Raw genomic sequence first — 20,051 nt, forward strand, 5'->3', positions numbered from 1 at the left:
GACGTTAGGAAAACGCAGATTTTCGAAACTCTTGTTTCACCGAGTTTTCTTTGCTTACACAAATGCTGTTTGATCATCCATCGTTTTCTTCGTTGTCAAAAAACAAGGAGAATCGACTCCAATTGAAATTATGATCGTACACGAGGCTCGTTTTTTGGTGATGAGAATCTCAGAAGACAAAATATCAGTTTTTGCATAACATTCATGCCTCCGAATTTATTTTTTCCGGATGAATAACAAAGTTACATGAACGTAGGGCAACTTGTTTAGACTATGGATGTATTACCGAGTGTGAGCATACATAAACGAACTCCCTGTTGACACAAGTGATAATCTCGTATGGGAAGAGCGAGAGTCTCGTCGAGTAGTTTCAACATTTCCAAATAAGTTTTAAGAGCTTGGTCACACTTGTCTTCCTCGAGATGTCTCGATGCCACTTTGAAGAGGGCGTCAGTGTCCTGCAGAGCTTTTAGACCTTTGAAGAGGTTCGTCGATTTGCCACATTTTTTACAAGGAATCATAAAATCGTTCGAGTCCGTGTTCACCGGCAATATGTTTCCACATCGCGGACCAGTGTCGCACTTGAACCTTTCAAAACGAAAAAAAGAGAACATTTTTATTGAAATTTAAGGTCTAACATATTCGACGAAAATTTTAATCTCAAAAAACTGCTCATTTTTATGAATAATCAGAAAATTGAAAAAGTTTCGCTGTAGAAATTATTGAATGTTTTTGAAAAATCGTCCTTTTCCTTCGTTCAATTTACATGTCCAGAAATGATTACTAAATTTTTATTCACAAAATTAAGAAATAATAGAACTCTGAAGAAATTCAGTTATTTGAACGTCGTTGATAATAATTTGTTCAATAAATATGAAACCTTAAAATACGAGGGTCAATGTCCTCCAAAAGTGGCCAATGTCCTGTGCAAGCTTCGCAAGCACAATCGAACCAGTAACGAACCCTGAGATGTCGCCTTCGATCGTTTTCTTCCATGGTCGTGAATATGGGACCATAATTCTCGCAAATTTCGCTGCCAGCAGTGATTGTTCGAGCAGCTCGAACGATCATCGTCGTTCCAATAAAGTACCTTCGGGAAAACAGTTTGAACTTTGAATTTTCAATCGATCGGGATCAAATTCAATGAACCTTCCGTACCTTATCACTCCGGGGTTGCAAGAGTGATTGAAAAGTGAAACAGTTGGGTAAATCCCACCACCGATGAACAAACTGCTCGATCCTGCGAGCGTCGTTTCGCCTCTTTTTTTCGTGAGCTCTGAAATCTTCAAATTTAACAACAAATTACAAAACTATTGATCTATTTAGATTGAAAATTATTCACAGTTTTTATCGGATTTTGTCGTCTTTGCTTCATTCGTTATATTATTTCACTACCATTGCAACGTTGCATTTAATTGGCAGAATAACAACCATCCTCTTTACGCCCCTACTCGAAACCAACTCTGCTTCTAAAATCTTTACTCCGAAATTCATAACAACTCTGCGTCTACTCATTTATAATCTTCACGAGTAGAGATATGCAATAAGTTTATTTGCATCGAGGCGTTTGGCCTATTACAAATCGCCAAATGACATGGCACAGTTTACACTATGAGATTCTGTCACACTTTTCCAACGTTTTACATATTTTGTTTTGTATTAGTTTAATCTTACGATTACGATTAAAGATAAGAAATAAAAAATTAGAAATTAAAAATATATTTGTACTTTGATTCTCGGGTTACTTGCAGTTTAACTTTTACTACCCCAGCACAAATGTCCTGTTTTTAAAGCTTAGGGATACGCAGGCAAATAAGTTTTTGATATATTCTGTGGGGAGTAATTATAGTCCTGACGGATATTCAAATTTATACTTGAAAAATATTTATCGCGTTGATTCTGAAGTGACGTACATTCGGATGGCACGTGTCACACTGCGATTCTTTTTTTTTCTCATCGTTACAGCAAAGACACGAGTAGAAATATTGGGGATTAAATGTCACACCGGAATAGATGTGTTAAGGAGGGTGGACGTTTTCCACGTAGATCCGCAGTTATTAAGGAGCGAAGTTGCCATCGAGAATGGCTACCGATAGAGTTGTCAACTAGCAGCTATTTGTAACTATACTCGTCGCAGCTCTAATCGATAACAACTTCGCTCTTTAAACATATATTTAGAGGAGAACTGTTGTTGAATGCATTTACTGAGAGTTGAATTATTGACTTGCTGCAACATAGACTCTTATAAATCTACTCGATAAATTTCCACTCTAAAAATTTTTATTTTATGCACGAATAATGTCCCTACTTTTTACACAAATTATTAATAACAAAAGAGGAGACACGTTGCATTGTATTGAACTTGCAAATTTGAGAGTAGGGCTGTTTGGAGCAGCATTGTTTTTGAGGAGAGCCTTGAAGAGGACGGTTGTTATTCTGTTTAGTTTTGCCTTGCAATGAAACTTAGTTTTTTTTTCGAAGTTGAAATTCGAAGAATTTTTCATTTGAAAACATTTTGTGGTAATAGTTAATTTACCGAGGACGTAAAATTGAACGTGAACGTGTTTTTCCTCAGTGTTTACGACACTCCACAAACCTAATAACAATTATTTATTCACCTCGTGAGCATTGAAGGCGAGAAGTTGAAGGTTGTGCATTAAAAGATGGCCGATGAATTTTTCTTCCGTAGATAAATCCTGCCCTCCGACATCCGGAGTTTTGACATCGTCAGGAAAATATTTGCTCATTTTCAAGACTCTTAATAACCAAGCAGCTATGTAAGCTCTGTGGAATAAATCGTTTGCTATTCTCTCGCTTTCATGGGTCACTGAATATAGAAAAGAGAAACAAAAATTGCATTTTACCTCTAGTAGAAAATTATCAATTTTTCAACCCCCAAAATTTGACGTCTCCAGAAATAGAAAAATAACGAAAAAGGTGCTAGTCGAGGTTAAAAATTTCCAAGAAATTTGTTTGAACAATCGGAAAAATGACTCACCCAGTCCATAAAGGGCCATGAAGTTCTTCGGGTCGTATGGACGTTTTTCCGAAATCTCATAATTCCCATTAACGATGTCTTCCTTCATTTGATAGAGTTTTGAGAATGGGGTTTGAATTATCGCTCTAAGGGCTATCAAACAGGTGATCGAAGCTTGTGACAGCCAAAGGGATGCCAAAATCTTGCATTCGTTTTCGTGTACTTTTGCATGCGAGTCTCTGCAACGTACGCTACAGTAGACTACCAAATCACAGGCATCACATGACCCAGGATACGGGGCCAGGACCCTCGTGAAACATTTTTGACAATGTGTTCGCCTGTATAAAAATAAACCAGTCGAATAATCAAGGCAGGGGGAAGGGGCGGCGGGGGTAAAACGAGCAGGGCTTTGGTTCTGATATTTAAGGGGGTCTACATGGAAGTTGTGGTGAAATAATTTTTTTCATACTTACCATAGAAACAGAAACATTTTCAATGACCATTTTTTGGGTTTTTAAAATAAATTTCACTTTCAGTGTGTCTTAAATGCACATGCAAATTTTCTAATTTAGAACTGAAGGACTTCATAACCGAATTTTCGACTTTAACAAGCCCATTTTGAAAATCTAATAAAACAGATGGCATGGAAAGCATAGGAGGGAATCACGTTCGCTGGAATTTTCATTTCCCTCCTTTAGTGGGATTCCAGTGGAAAAATATTAAAAAATCGTCATCGAGGGTTGAAAAACTTTGAATGTTCAGGCATAATCAAAATCTAATGGAAAACTTTGAATGAAAAAAGCATTCTATTAGATTCAGGACAGAACCAATTTCTGTTGGCTCTCGATAGTGCTCACAGACGATTTTGCGTTCCATACATGTCGTGAATATTAATTGGGGAATTAAAATTACGATTCTACACAATTCGGTAAGAGAGTATTGTGGACTACGACATAAATGTAATATTCTCAGCGAAACCAATTGACTAAACAAACGCAACCAAAGAGTACCGTTACGTTGCAGAAAATCAAATTCGAAAACCACTTCATTCGATACCAAATTCTACGGAGTAAAATTTCATATGATGAGGAAAAACTGGGTCCACCCGAAAAGAGAAGTTGAAAATGCGATTGATGACCAAAAAAGAGTTCCAAAGAGTCAGAAATATTGGAAATAGAATCCAATTTAGAAGTAGATGCGAAGGGAATAAATGAAGCAAAACATTAGAAATTGGAGAAGAACTCTAAAGGTAAAACAATGAAAATGAAAGGGTCACAAAAAACGTACCAAGAATCATACGTAAAAAAAAGAGGAATTCAAGATACTGAATTGAGCTTAAGGGGTCTACTCTGATTAGACAGGCAAAAAAAAGACTATTTTCACAAATTTTTTTGATCAATATAAATGATAAATATGGATATAAAAAGTGTTAGGTCTAAAACATACACTCTTAAAATACACAAAAATTTTGTTTGAATTTTTATTTTACTCAGTTTTCGTACAGAAAAATGGAGGAGAAGATAGGCTCAAAAAAAAGATGAGTGTTGATAAAATCTCTGGATTGGATAATCGGAGAAAAAAAATAAAAATGGTTTTAGATTCAACAGGCAAATGGCTGTAGCGCTTATCATACGATTATAGGTTTTTTCAAAAACGACAAAATGCCGGCCATTTTTCCAAAATCTATGAAAAAGCACGTTTTTTTTCATCGTTTTTTGCAGAAAAATACTTTCGAAAAATGCAATAAATAATAATCGATTTTTTGAAAATTCTCATCAGGGTAGACCCCTCAAAAACAGGAAGAATGGGACGAGAAAAAAATGCAATTTTTATACGTACGTGGGTGTACGGAAACGAGAAGTGAAGTGTATAAAATGCGTGGTCAAAGATAACCTGAAGTAAAATAAGGAAAAAACTTTGGGGTCTACAATAAGCTACTGCTTCAAAAAGTCTGCTTCTTTCTGTAGTTTTCATACAACCGCTGAACTTGGAAGTAAAACAATCGTTCATTCCATTAACACAATCATAGTTAAACCAACTTCCAATGCTACGTTGTTTTTTCACCGGAATATGAGCTACTGAGGAACATTAAACCGAGGTTCTAAGGGAGTGTGTAGAAAACTTGGATCCAAAATATCGTTAGAGCGGAATTATAAAATGGGGAACGAGGAATTGTTGAAAAACCCTCTGTTGACAGAGAAATTCTACGAGGTTCACCCTACAAGGGAATATAGCTCCAACTATATTTACGTTCATGTAACTAATTACATTTTATAGTTTAATCGACCCAACCCTTCGTTGAAATCGAAGCAGTAGGTTCGAACCTAACTACGAATCAAATCAACGAAATTAGTTCGCAAACTAAAAGTGGGAAAATGATAAAAGGATTTTATACTTTCTGTAAACGATAATAAAGTTGAAATTAGACGTTTGTAATTGGAAGATTGACGAATAATTAGTGAGATATTAATAGATTTTTGTGAACCTGTATTCGGCGAGGAGCACAGCACTGTGAGGTTTTTCCACGACCAATATTTCTCCAGGACTTATGTCTTTCGTGGCGACTGCGTATCTTCCAACGGAGCTGTCACCGTGTCGAATATCGACGGATTTGCTGCACGAGGGGTACAGCGGATTGGTTTCCCGAATTCGTGGTGCTGCTTTTTTCGAGTCATTGTTCTGTGCATTTTTCTTCAACTCCATCATTCGTTGCTGGTGTTTTTTCGCATTTTTCTTGCTCGAAAATTGGTTCCCCTTTTCCATGAGTGCCAGCATTATTCTGACGTCAGACTCCAGTTTTTTTTTACGTTCTGCCGTAAGTTTCGCGTCGTCCAACACTGACAAAGTCTTTCTGAACGAATCTATTGCCTGGGAATGATTCTCCAATGCCAGCCAACATTTTGCTCGTCTTTCCTCCACTTTGTACATCAAATCCTTCGGGTAACCAACTTTTATACATTCCTCGATGTCGGACAGAGCGAGATCGTGTTGTCCGATGTGGTGCAACACTGCTGAACGGTTCGCCAGAAAAATACCCAGTTCTGAAACGATTTTTAATCAATGTCAAACGTCGCTTCGTTCATATATTTTCATTTATCTTTTTTCCATTTTTGACAATGTTTACAACATTATTGACAATTCGGTTGTATGTTCTTCTCCACGTTTCTTTGAATTACTGGTATTCGGAGAAAATGAGGTTGTTACAAATTCCAGATGAATTGACTAAGAGGGACTGGAGTACAATGTTAATTTGAACAGCAGTCTTGACAGTTGTTCTAGCCATAATAGTAAAAAAATCAATACCCAAATCTTTGATTAACTCTCGAGTGTCTTTCGCCATAAGTTTAGTAAAAAATGTTTTGGAACGCTCAGAATTCGAAAAAAGTTCATTTTTACTCAACAAAACGAATTCGTTTTTCGTACTATCCAAAAATATGATAATATGAGCGAGAATTAAATTTTTGTTACTATTCACCATGATCGATGGAAGAAATTTTTTTTTTCAACAATTGATTTACTTTCCTGAAAACTTCCTTTCCGCACGGAGAGTTTGGAGAGAAAATATTCGCTAGTTTTGAAGAGAAAAAAATGATTTATTAAGGTAGATCGTGCTCGAAGTATCGTATTTTAAGAGTATCTAAATTGCATCGACTTTTACTCCCTGATTAAAGATATAATCATTTTAAATTAAGGTCAGAGTTATTACTTCGAAATTGTAAATAAATTTTGTCAACTTATCTCATGGCAAATGAAATTATAAGCCATTTATTAATCGGGGATCCATCACTGACCGAACCCGAAATTTCAATCGTCCCTGGCGAGAATACTATAGTTTTTTATGTAAAAAACTGCATTAGAGAGTGCAAAGGGAAAACATAAAGGGAAATAAATGAAGAAAAAAGTATTAATAAAAAGACAGAAGGCTGTGGCAGGAATGGGCCAAGCCAAGAAGAAACAAAATGCCGAAATGAGCAAATGTTAAATTATACGAGTGCTCATTACCAACGTTCAATTTTTAAAGTATTATATCTTTATTACTAGTAAGACAATAATCTCGAATTTTTTCTCAAACCTTCATTGTTATTGTGTACTTTTTCATAAACTTCGTAAGAAGCGTTCATTCGTTAAATGGAAAGATGAACGATATTTTACGCATAGTCCTTAAAACTCTGTGTATTTTTCTTCATATTCAAGCACGTTTGTCTCAATAACCAATAAGACGAACCCCTTAAAATTTGATATGTGTGTCAGTCGATAATCCATTTAAGCTCTGAGTAAATTTCAAGACTTTCTTAAGAAAATCGTTTCTTGCATGAACTACCTTAAATAAAAAATGTAAAACGATAATTTACCTTTGCGCGGTGCAATGAGGATGGCATTTGAATAATTTTCTAACGCACGCTTGTAATCCCCGACAGCGTAATATTGATTACCGGTTTCCTTGGTCCTGAGAGCTTTGTTGAGATTTTTTTTCGCAGCGTTCTCAACTTCCAGTGGTAAATTATGAGCTTCCGGATAATTGAGAATGAAATTTATTCTTTCGGCGTTCGTCGTGAGAGCAGAGAATTTTTTAAAATCTGCGGCACTGACCGCGTTCCGCACTTCGAGTAAGTTAGCTCGGAAGTAATCGGCGATCGATGTTTCTGAATCTTCGCCCAACATGCTGCTCGAGGAGGCTCACAATGTTTGTCGTATCGCCAAAATCAATAATGCAAGTTAAATATTTCAGGAATATAAAACTAGAAACGTTGAATAGGAAAAACGTGACGACGAAAGTTGGTCGAACGACTAGACCGATGTGCCGGAATTACCGGTGCTGCACCAAAGTATACGGACTATTTTGGTTCATCTATTTTCATCCTCAACGACGGGGTGGAACTGTTGAGAAATTTCTTGAATTACGTGCCGTCAATATTTCCGTATGGAATCAATTATTTTTTTCTTCTCCAAAAACTCGGCTTAATTACCAGAGAAACGTTAAAGAAAAATCGTTTTTTCGTATTATTTATTCGTACACGAATATCCACGTTGCAACTTTTCTTTCTCTTGATCCCAAGTTTCTTGACCCGGAAGAGAAATCTCGTCTCACTCGTCGTTGTTAACAATCCGTGAGGAAAATGAATTAGTGATGATTAATCAAACTATTTTCGTAATCGATTATTTTTCAGGGGAATATTTATTGTCGAAATTCACGACGCCATCGCTCATTCTGGGTAGTGAATAAAAAGTCATAGCATTTGCGATTGAATCATAATTTAATTGCTAACAAATATGACCGTAGAGAAGTTCACGTGACTACAAAGAAAGAAGCGAGTAAAAACATTCAATTTCTTACCGTTTATTTATCATTTAGGATCGATTTATTTTTATTAACCCGTAGACACAACTATTCCTTTGAAGTCGCACATTCGCCACGCTGGTGCAAATTTGCACTTGGACATTTCAAAACGTTTTTATTTCGTCCATGAATACATGGAATTAATCTTACAACGAGATTTTTTAGGGGTAACGATTCCTCAGTGATCGATTACAATCGTTAAATAAAATTGAAAAATCAAATTTTATTATAGAAAAATGGGCAAATTGAAGAAAGGAATTTTGAAGTTTTTGAAATTTTCGTGGGTGCAAATTTGCACCAGTGTATGACGCTGAAGTTTGCAACGTTGGAGTCCAACGAAATGTCCTAAAGAAGCTCGAATAATTCCAGCGAATCTCCAATTTAGTTCCCTGCCGAATTTGCAACTCTTAGTTTTTCAACCTGCACCAATGATTCGTAAAATCAAAAAATTGGTGAATAAAAAATCTCTCTTTTTCGTTCGTCTCGTTGAGCTCCGACGCTGCAAACTTGAGCGTCGTCACCAGCAGTGTGGTGTCTCCGGATTAATCCAAAACGAAGCACCGGTCGGAGTACGTTTTCAAGGTCACCCGGATCGACGACCTCGATCATTTCCAACGTAATAATTATGCTGTTATACAAGGAAGCCTTCTTTCTTTATAACTCTCGGAAATGGATAATCGATTCAACACTCAGAGCGTGTAATACAAAAACGTTTTATAAGTAACGTATAATTATACTCGCACGTGTGCATATGCGAAAACAACTACGACTAAAAAGCTTAAATTTACAAGTTTACAATATATACAATTCTTAAACAGAGGCGTTTGATTATCGAATGGATAATCGTGATTGCTGTTACAACAATAATGGAAAGATTCATTTGATGAGGAATGTTTCGGAGGTGATGCGAGTGTGAGTGGTCCATTGTGTTGAAGTTTCTTGATAATTTTGTTGAATTTAACGATATTTAGTTTACGATGATGATAACTACTTTTTGATAATGGATTTAAAATTTATATTTTCAATGGTCGATGCACTAAAACTACTTGACAATTAATCGGACATTAGTCATTTCCGCCCGGCGGAAATAGAAGTATCGTTTTGACGTTTGTGAGTTTCACTAAGAATTTAAGGACTTGGAACAACGAGAAAAATTCGTCGGAACGAATTCTCGACCTTCGTATCTTTTCGGGATCATAAATATTCTCGAGTACAATTTAAAGTGAAGGCAAATTTTGACAAACGGAAAAGAACGAGAGGATCTGAATGGTCGGACACGAAAATTCGACTTTTGTACAATAAGGTATTTGTTGTTATTAAGATATTTAATAACACTTTTCTTCGATCGCGATCGATCTCTGCCGTTCTTACACACCATCAGCTCCCCGTCCAGCTCATATCCATTTGGATTAGACTCGCATTGTTTGTACTCTCAATTGTTTGAAATACTCGTTAAGCTCGAGGTATGAGATTTTTTCTGGAAAATACGATGAATTTTTCCTGGTAACTTATCGTGTGGGATATGAAATAATTCATATTCGATCGTTATTTCACAGCCGATTAGTCGAAGTTCTGCAATCGTGATTGATCCGTAATGACTTATGGATTGTTAATCGTAATTTTTGAATGTTTCTTATTTTTCCTTGTTGTTGTTTTTTTTTCAATTTTTTTTCATAACCGTCACTCTTTCTCTAGCAAGAAATAATTAATCTGAAAAATGATCCGATTCGTGAAAATCGTGAGATACGGAAAATGAATCTCTCGTACGTATTGTGCCAACGTCCCATTCGGCTGCGGCAATAGCAAGAAGAAAGTGTTAGAAATCGTACGAGGCCTCATCCTCCTCCTTGTTTTTTGGTCTAAGCCCAAGCTTGTACAAACCACCGGCAACGATAGCACCGATGAGGGGACCAGCCCAATAAACCCAGTGATTCGACCACACTCCGAGGATCACCGCGGGGCCGAGGGTCCTCGCCGGATTCATGCTGCTTCCGGTAACTGGAACCGCGGCCATGTGAGCCACCGAAATCGTCAGCCCGATCGCCAGAGGGGCCCAGCCTTTGGTGTCGCTTCTTTTTGGATCGGTGACCGCGTGGACCACGAGAACCAGGAGAAACGTTACGATGGCTTCGATCATGAGGCCTTGACCGCTCTCCACGTCCGTGCCGAGATTCGTCGCACCCATTCCAGCGATCCACCGTTGCTGGGGGATCGATGCCTTTGAAAATTCACCAAATTCAATATTTGCGTCAACATTTATTTCCAGAAGCTTTTCGTATTGAGGAGAAAACATTTGTTGGTTCCATCAAATTTTTTACCTCACCAGCAAACCCCGACCGAGGCTGGTTGGCCAACGAGACAAGTTATTGACTAATGGAAAATAACTTTCAAACTACGGAATGTAAACTTGCTCATGGTTGATACAATTGTTCGTTGTAACGTTTAGGAACAGCGAAGAATTTTCATAAATCCTGGCACAAAACCAAATTTTTACGTCAGTCTTATCTATCTCTTGCAACCTCGAATTTCTTTCCAATTGTTACAATAATCCTTTACACGAAAAAAGTTCACACATTGAACTATTATTGTGCACAGTATTTTTTCTCAATTATCCCTATAATTTGGCGGTAGAACGTTTTGTAGCTCGAAAATTCACTCGTGTCAACATTTTGTGTTCATTTTTCGAATCATAAAATAAATAATATTGATCATTTTTCGTTTTCATTAATTTCACTAACCCGTAGTTGCATGATTATCATAAATATTAGCATAGTCAACTTGCCCCGACCGCGGGGTCGGTTCCCACAAGAACGTTTCGTCAAAAAGGCGATTCGATAACATTTAAAAATTCAAATTTTTATCCGAGATAGAGAAAGGTTGCTCCATTCGAAACAAGCATTTGGTTTTTGAAATCGTCTTTAGTTTCTTGTTTACAAGCAATAGTTTGAGAAGTTGGTCAACCAGCCGCGCGGCCTCCTCTGTTTGAAAACTAACCATAAACTTTCGTTGAGTCGAAGAATTTTATTGAGTGTTAAAAAATTTGGGGCTTCGTGAAAACGTAAAATTGGGAAAGTCGATTAGAAGTATCAAGTTTCAAAGTCGAGGGAAGAACTTCCATCGGTTTTCCGCGAGCATGCTGACGTAACAGGCTTTTTTGTGGGATCCATTACGACAGCATCGAACTCATGGATCGCAGTCGTCACGCAATATCCTCGAGTAAGCGCGGCGACCCGTTCGACCGGATTGCGTTAAGGAATGGGCCGATCCGCGCGAGATGAGAGAAGCGAGAAAAGCTGCGCGCGGATACGAAGTTGGTGGGACCTTGACCCTGGTTAGTGACACTTTAATTGAGCCGGCTTTGCCAAAGGAGTTTGGTCGCGCGAACAGTGCACGCCCGCCGGCACGTTCGTTGCTATCAACAAAAGTTTCCCCTTTCACGTTATTCGTGTAATATCACGAGGGCATAGAGCGAAGAAAAAAACGGTGTTTCCGAAGATAACTCGACGGGCAAGTTTCTGCAGGGGTCTTTCGAGACTTTTAGCTCATATTTTATCTTTTCCACTTCGTATGGGGCATCGATACCGGTTATTTGGGAAAAAAAAGCAGTGCTACGAGAAAGAGAGAAGCAAAAGGGAAGAGGCGAAATGAGCGATTTGGCGTTTGAAATCGCGAGCGATCTTCTCCTTTCGATTCGTCGATGGCTCGTCGGCTCGGGGTCCCCGGATCACAGCATCCCGGCGGAATAACCTTGGCAAATCGCTCCTCGCGTAGCTGCACCTTTTTGCCACACGTGACTCACCTTCGTACTTAACTTCGTGTGTGCACAACATTCCTTTTTGTTTCTCCAACTCTTTTCTCTTTTTTGCTATCCGAAAGCGATTTTTATACGCGTATTTATGCCACCGACGCGTCGTCGAAATGGTAAAGAGGTCGGCCTATCCGGTCGATCCGTGGCCGGAGGCTGCCACGCGCTCTTCTCCCAATTCACAACGAGAAGAAAGGGAGGCTGACGTCGTGTGTGCATTGAAAAAATATGATACTCCGGGCGATATTTCGGTATGCGAAAAAAAGGAAGAAAGCATGAGAACGAAGATTCCGTGAAAGTGGAAAAGAGCAAGGAAGCCGAGAGCAGGATCCAGCAAGGAGAGAAATAAAATAATTTACCTTCAGTACCGCTGCACCGGCGATCGCTCCGCAACACTGGCAAACCACGTAACACAATGCTTTCAGTAAAGTGCAATTACCGCTCGCGAGAAGACCCACGCTTACTGCTGGATTTACGTGGCATCCAGATATGGGGCCCAGAACCTTTAAACAAAATGAAAAACACAGGGGATCGTTAACTCGAGTTTTTGCACTTTGGGTTTAATCGCCGCACGAATTGTGGCTTATGAATTTATCGGGGAGCGGACGAGGGCGATTAATCAATCGACTCGTGACATTTAGGAGGAACAACAGCTTGAGAAAAATGGTGAGAGCTTAAAGGAATCTTTGGAATACATTTTTCGATGTTTTTCTGTAGCCTCTACAATTTCTAATCCATTTCATTCAGCCATTTGTTTCTAAATAATTTCCAACCTTGGAATATTTAAGGTAGTTCAGACAAGGTAGTTCGTATCAAATTCTTATTGGTTATTTAGATAAACGTGCTTAAATATGAAGAAAAATGCACAGAGTTTTAAGGACTATGCGTAAAAAATCGTTTATCCTTCCTTATAACGAATGAACGTTTATGAAAACGAAGTTTATAAAAAAGTACGTAATAACAATGAAGTATATAATGAAGGTTTGGGAAAAAAAGCGAGTCTCTTGATTACGTTAAAGATTGAACGCTGCTAATGAGCACTCGTATAATTTCACATTTATTTCGGCATTTTGTTTCTTCTTGGCTTGGCCCATTCCGCCACAGCCTTCTGTCTTTTTATTAAAACATTTCTCTTGTTCCATTTCCCTTTGCGCTTTTTTACATAAAAACTATAGTATTTTCGCCAGGATAAATTGAAAAAAATTTATTTACAGTTTCGAATTAATAAATCTGACATTAATTTAGAGTGATTATATCTTTAATTAGGGAGCAAAGATCGATCCGATTTAGACACCCATAAAATACGATCCTTTGGGCATGATCTACCTTAACATCTACGCATAGGAAATAACTCCACAGGCCCCATTTTTCCATACTCAAACACAAATGAAAAATGGTGATGGGTTATAGAAAAAAAGTTCTATTCCACAGTTTGAACTCTAAAGAACGTGTGTGTAAAATTGGAGGTCGTTTCATTCTGCATTTTTTTTTATATTTCACATAAATTCCACCCAAAAATGACGTATTTTCGGGGGTTAATCCCGTACAAGCAAAGCAAACAGGGTTTACGTAACCCAGATAACTTAGATAAAAACAATAAAATTCGTATTTCTACATAACCTCACTTTACGTGATTCTGATGTTTCTGCTTAAGATGATGGATCAGTCGGTAATCACGACCGTGAGTGCGAGAGAGATAGCTGCAAATTTTGAAAAGGAAATTTTTCCACGTCGTTCGTTTGATCGAAAAAATAAAAATGTCATCGGGTTTTTGCGATCGTGCTGCGTACGATGACACTTTTATTATTTTAATCGGACGAACGATGTCAAAGAGTTTCAATTTAAAAAATTCGAGGTGTGATTACCGACTGATCCATCATCTTAATAGGTTTTTCATCGGCCATTGTGGATGATTATCGAGTTATCTTTCGTCACGAAGCTCGAAAAAATGTTTTTCAGTTTACAGAGTTGCGTAAAGTGTTTAAAAAAATCTCTGGATTTACCAGTTCCAGGTTAGAAGCAACGCTTCCTTTGATTTTGCCTCTTGGAAGATGGAAATAATCGGAAGACCGTTTCGTGCTCGCGCGATCTCGCGAAGACCGAGGGAATAGTCTAGATTGGATTTAACGTCGTCGCCCATTTACTCTCCGCGTGTATCGCAGATCTGATTCGGGTACGATGGACCCGAGCGCGAGATCGGGCCCGGCGGCCCAGTTCTCATGCACGCAGGCAAGGTCTCCGAGGCCCTCGGGCGATCTACGACGCATGCGCAATTCACACGCGTCTTTTCGCTGTTGCGCAACCCCCCTCAACGCAGCGTGGTTTCTTTCAATTTTTCGCTATGAGTCTAACTCTGCTCGGTTCCATTCACGCCTTGTTTTTCCATTAATAGGAAGAGCGAAAGAGTCGAAATCACACTTGACGAAATCGTGAGTATTCCGAGGGGCAGGAAAAATTATTTTTAATCGTGATAATAGCGAAAAGGGATTTTTATTCTTCGCGAAGCGTCATTGGTAGCGAGAAGAAATTCGTTGAAAAAATCATTCGCCTTACCAAAGTCGATTATCGAATGATGATGAAAAAAAATTGACAGCATTTTCGCAGCCCTTGCAGTCCGTTGATCTCTTTGTAGCCTCTTCAACAGCCCCATTCAATTCTCCCCTCAACCCCTTCGCTGTCCTTCCTTTCGACGGAGATTAATCGCCCGAACAATTCATCATTGCATTGCCATGCGCTACGCCGAGCGAGTTCTTACACGCCGGCGAATGTCTCGAGGTGAATAGGGATCGCGTGGATCGATCTCCTGCCCGCTCGTGCTCTTAATAACGATAATTAATGACGCCTACCAATGCGTAAGAAAAAGACTATGAAACGAAAAAAAATGAACTATGAGCGGCAAGTGAAGAGAAAAGGATCGCAGACTCTGGATCATGCTGGTTTTTTGAAAAATTCACTTTTCAAAATTCAAATCATCAAATTGCTGCTCAAAAAAATGTTGACTTTATTTTTCCGAAAAATTCAAATGTTTTGTAAAAAACCTTTTTTCAAAATCTCACTCAGCAAATTGCTCGTCTTTGCTCGAAGAACTTTACGTTATGTCCTTTCAGAAAATTCAAATGTTTGCTGCCAAAGCATTTTTCGAAATCGTAATAATCAAACCGCTGTTCATTGCTCGAACGAATTTTTGCTTTATTTTCCCGAAAAATTCGAATCTTCGATAAACAACCAATTTTCAAAATCTAAATAACCAAATTGCTGTCCATTGCTCACAAAAAAATGTTGCTCCACTCCTTCAAAAAATCATTGATATCAATAATTCGGATTTTACAAAAGTAAAATGCCAAAAACAAGCGCGTACAGTGGGCGAAATAATAAAAAAATATTGATTCGACTCCCAGCGCGATCGATCGATTTTTCGAGCCCGAGCAAGGGGTCTCGGTCCGACAAGACTGTTTTATTTTCGCAGCTGTCACGACGCCGAATGAAAATATTTCGTATTAATAAAATATCGTCTATTCGAGAGATTCGAGATCCGCGCGGTTCGAATTCAACGAATTACGTGACTACAACAATCAGACTTTTATAACATCGCTGTAATTATGTTCGCCGGTATACGAAATGCGTGTACGACGCACACACGTCAAGTGTGAGATCATTTTTGATCGTGTCATAAGGCCAGTGTCCTCGAGAGGACTTAAAAAAGCTATTCGTACGTGTGTATACGCACATACATATTTCTCGTCGAACGCGTTCGAGTCTCGGATCACTCGGGCGAGCGTGTATCTCGAATTAGCTCGCAATTTTCGTGCCCTCGGGGCCTTGCGACCCACAGCCCCGAGTCATCGCCACGTGCGTTGCGCTCTTGCGCTCGCGTTTTCAGAGACACGATATTAAGGATCTCTCTCTCTCTCTCTCTCGCTTTACGTATAAATTTATTAATATAAAGCATAAAGGGTATTTATGCGGCGAGCAACGCTAATTGGTATTGCACGAGAGCTCACCTATGCTCCTGCCATTCGACACGAGATGAGATACGCGCAGGAGAGTCGAGCATTACTAAACATCTTTAGAGAAGCTGGCCCAGTTCGCGGGCCCGATTCGCTTTCGTCGAAGCCCCGGAGGCTCGTTCGCAGCTTCTCCCGTTTTTGATTAATCTTGAAGAAGACATTTGTCCAAGTGCCAAACTCGAAGTGACTTCTTTCATTTATTGTTCGTACGGAGACGCGAGAGTGCGTGCAACACGCGGTATTGCCAAACGTCCTCGGAGTGTTTAGTAACACGTCTCCTTTGATGGCAAATTGTCCTAATTTTTTTCCTTTGAAGCTACTTGTCAAAAATAACGAGTGATGGATTTTTCAGCTGCTGCGGAACGGACGCCAGCTTCTCTGAGCGATGCATTTTTGCTTGGTCATTCACTCATTTTCGAGCGCTCGGTTTGTGCGAGGAACCACAAAGGGACGAGCACCGCGCAGGCGAAATGCACTTTCGCAATCCCCTTTTTAGGCGCTAAATTTCTTTGAAATTTCGCCCCGTCTTTTGGCTCGCAATCACAACGGATTTTGTCCTGAGATATTGCTTTATTGTGGTCGAGAAAACGCGCAATTGTGCGTCACTAAACACCGTGAGATCGCTCAGTTTGCGCTCGTTTTTTTCGAGTCTCCAATTAGTAACGAAGATCCTGTTTTTTGCATGCTTCATTCTCTGAGCGTCAAAGTGTTAATGGGCTCGAAAAAAATGAGGCATAATTAAGGATTAATTACATTTTTGGTGTTTACGTTCATGCAAAAATTGAATTTTAAGGAAGTTCGTCTAATCTAATTCATCGAATCAACGAAGAGATTTCGATCAAAAATCGAATGCAGTAGAGAAATGTCCTGTCAATATTTCAAGACTCGAGGATACTTTGTTCGTGAGAAAAAAATTCAAACTGATTCTCCAAGTGAACTCTTACGAGTTTCAGTGGTTTTCCCCTCTTTATAGATGAAATTTGCAGGCATTGACAAACAGTTCTTGCAGAAACTTTTCTATAAGTGGTAGAAAAATATCTGAAGAATATGTTTACAGCTTCGTAAAATCCATATTCATTACTTATAAAGTTCGCAATTAATGATTTTTTTCTCGAAAAATGGTGACTATTGGAAGGTTAACCCATATTTTACTTTTCCACGATGGCAACGCGGTGCAACGGCGCGCTTTTTGAAACCGGAGTCTACGTTTTCCGGAGGCTTCCAATAAAATATGAAGGACGGCTGAGGAAATATTGATGTAATTGAGAAAAACTTGTTTTTTTAGAGGTTTCTGCCATGTTTTAATTGTGCGGAACGTTTGAACACCGATTATGACGTGAACGCGTGTGGAAAATTCTGACAATAACAGCGTCCCGGCGTTGCCAAACTCACTGGACCGACTACGCTAGTCGCAAAATTTTTCTTTGATCAACTCGGTACCGGACGAACTTCCTTAACCCTCTCAGACCGAGACCTATTTCGCGTTGACGGAAAATGATTCCCTTCATAATTTTATCTCAAAATACTTTCTAGTTTCCGAATCCATTGTGACATTTCGGTTTTTTTGTTGGGAAATATGAATTTTTGAATGTTCGCTGCGTGCAGCACCAGGTCCTTAGGGAGCAAAATCAGGAAAATTTACGAATGAATCTAGCACCGAATACCTTAAATACATCATATTAGCTTCCCTTTGAAAGGAAATAACGTTTGGAGTACGAAAAAAAAATTTATACCCACTTTTCTTTTGCGATAACTAAAGCACTTTTTCACACAACGCCAACTCAACATGAAACGCCGACTTCATATTGATATTTCGATGAGTTAAAGCAGTTTATCTCTTGGTTTAGGAGTATCTAAGGTGCAGTCTAACCTTGCTTGATTGAAATAGGCAGTTAGAACCCCGACCTTACTGACCGATGCAGTTTCATTGGGCCTGGAAGCGCGTGTTGCGTAGAAGCAACATACGGTCCGAGAGGGTTAACGCTGCTTTTACTTATTCTATGTAAAACACGATCTCGAGTGGTCTCTGCGCCGTGCTTTATTGCTTCTTATCGAAATATCTTCAGTAATGTGCAGTTAGGCCAAGGATCTGTCTCAATTTACAACTGCTTCGATGGCAGTCGATCATTTTTCAAGATTTTCCCTATAAATTGTGGCCGATAAAAACAAATGAAACGAGTACGATAAAAAGTCTATTAAAATTGTCGGACTTAGACTTTACGACTCTCTCATGCAAATGGGATCGTCGTGCACAAGAGAAAACAGAAAAGCATCAATCACTTTTGAGAAGTGTGAAGGCAGCAGCGCGTCTATCGTGATTCGATGCGATAAGCCTAAACGAGAGAGAAACGCCATTCCGTGCAGCGTTCGCGGAAAATTTATTTCACGAGGTGTGAACGTCCGTAATTGTGCCTCGAGGTGATTTTCCGATGGGATATATGAATATTGAGTGCTCGAGTAATTTGTAGGGTACATGCGAACGCGCGTGTGAAAAATCAGGATTTAGTGCGAGCGCATGATTTTTCTTGAAACGCGTCAATTTCCTCGTGTGACAGGCAGCGAATTACCGAGAGAACGAAATCCTTCGATGCTGGGTTTCAACGTTGCTATTAATTTTCCAACTTGCTGCCGCGCTTTTTGTGGATTCGGGAGAAAAAATTGGTCGGCGCGAAGCGCTCCGGAACGCTCTTCAAATTGCTCACGCACGTGGTGCGATCAACGACTTGATAATTCGACGCAAAAAATAGATAATGACAAAGCGGTGTGCGGGGCGCCGAGAAGAGGCTTTAAAACGCGCGTTATTTCAGCCCCAAAAAACCTGCCCTGGCTGCGCCAAATGCGCGAGACTAAAATGACGTAACGAGGCTACTTTATCCATAGAATTTACGGTCCTTTAAACGACGCGTGGCTCTCGGTGCATGGGGAATTCAAGCCTTTCGCGTATTTCGTCAATCGACGCGGTATTATTTTTTATTACACATTGCGCACGTAACGCGTGTCCTTAATATTTATATTTCACAATGGTAATTAGAAGGGACTTTGGTACAGATGCGAGTTAAGCATAAAAATATACACGTCAAGTTCGTGAACCACTCGACGCTGTGAGCTAAGCATCGAGCGTTCGCGCCGGGTCGACCGGTTTTTTTATTCTTCGTTTTATTTTCGTTCCTTGTACTCTGGAGCCCGTAGCAAGTGCCGTCACGGATCTCGGCTTTATCGTCGCTTCTCGCTCGCCAACGTGCAAATCTTTATTCACTTGCACATTTTCGATATGCCAGCAGTCATTCGAATTTCTGTCGCGCAGACCCCATTCGTTGGGAGCGGTCGGTGGAATGAAGAACTATGAAGGTCTCCATGGAATCGAATTTACTCTTGATGTTCAAACAAAATCGATAAGGCAACGTAATTTTCAACAAAAATGTAAACTGAGGAAAAAAGGCCATTGGAACAACGAAACGTGGGATTACGGGGTGCCAATGAAATATGTGATCGTCACAAGGTTAAGGTAGTTCGATAGCCAAGTGCCGTATAAAAAATATGGTCCAGCCTCCTTCCTGTGCGAACATTATTCGTTGTGAAATGTTCCAAAAATCATTCAAACTATCGTTAACGATCAGTAAAAAAATGTACGGTTACGATATTTTACTAAAATTTTTTAATTTTTACTAAGATTTTTTTTTTCAATCGAATCGTTAAATTTTTTTTGCGCGACATACATTTTTTTCAAAATTCCCGTAAATCGGGATTCGCTATTGAACAAACTTAACCCTAGAACGCATGGCTGGGGTGTGAGCACACCCCACGCGAACTTCAAACTACGCTCCCGTCCTAACAAGCGACATTATCGACTGATTATCGACGGATTTTTTAATATATAAATTCAATTGAAATTAGTTTTATCGTACATCATTCTTTTCGTTATAA

The 20,051-nt window shown here is 39.2% G+C and overlaps 2 protein-coding genes across 4 annotated transcripts in view; both read right to left on the reverse strand.

Annotated features, from left to right (window-relative positions):
- Window positions 1-184: 184 nt before the first annotated feature.
- On the reverse strand, window positions 185-8,638 carry LOC122411732 (SET and MYND domain-containing protein 4-like). Its single transcript, XM_043420766.1, has 7 exons — window positions 7,330-8,638; window positions 5,463-6,018; window positions 2,999-3,315; window positions 2,619-2,827; window positions 1,159-1,283; window positions 881-1,090; window positions 185-588 (listed from the first exon to the last, which is right to left on the reverse strand). Exons 1-7 carry the CDS (start codon window positions 7,637-7,639, stop codon window positions 267-269), a joined length of 2,049 nt encoding a protein of 682 aa, XP_043276701.1. The 5' UTR covers window positions 7,640-8,638; the 3' UTR covers window positions 185-266.
- A 374-nt stretch (window positions 8,639-9,012) lies between these two features.
- Drip (aquaporin homolog protein drip) overlaps window positions 9,013-20,051 on the reverse strand; it is a 39,378-nt gene continuing 28,339 nt past the window's right edge. For all 3 annotated transcript variants that reach the window (XM_043420771.1, XM_043420772.1, XM_043420773.1), the window contains 3 exons: window positions 12,480-12,623; window positions 10,145-10,533; window positions 9,013-9,792 (listed from right to left, as the gene is read on the reverse strand). In XM_043420771.1, coding sequence (XP_043276706.1) covers window positions 9,768-9,792; window positions 10,145-10,533; window positions 12,480-12,623 — 558 coding nt within the window. In that variant the 3' untranslated portion in view covers window positions 9,013-9,767. The remainder of the gene's footprint in view (window positions 9,793-10,144; window positions 10,534-12,479; window positions 12,624-20,051) is intronic.

This window comes from Venturia canescens, chromosome 5 (assembly GCF_019457755.1).
Source record: "Venturia canescens isolate UGA chromosome 5, ASM1945775v1, whole genome shotgun sequence".
Lineage (NCBI taxonomy): Eukaryota > Metazoa > Arthropoda > Insecta > Hymenoptera > Ichneumonidae > Venturia > Venturia canescens.

Bases quoted from the DNA above. Each gene is read 5' to 3' on its own strand.
- LOC122411732 (XM_043420766.1), bottom strand. From the start codon at position 7,639: ATGTTGGGCGAAGATTCAGAAACATCGATCGCCGATTACTTCCGAGCT. The intron at 3,316-5,462 runs GTTCACAAAAAT...ATTTTTATACAG, and splicing joins GTGCTCCTCGCCGAATACAG to GCGAACACATTGTCAAAAAT. The intron at 1,091-1,158 runs GTACGGAAGGTT...GTTTTCCCGAAG, and splicing joins TGCAACCCCGGAGTGATAAG to GTACTTTATTGGAACGACGA.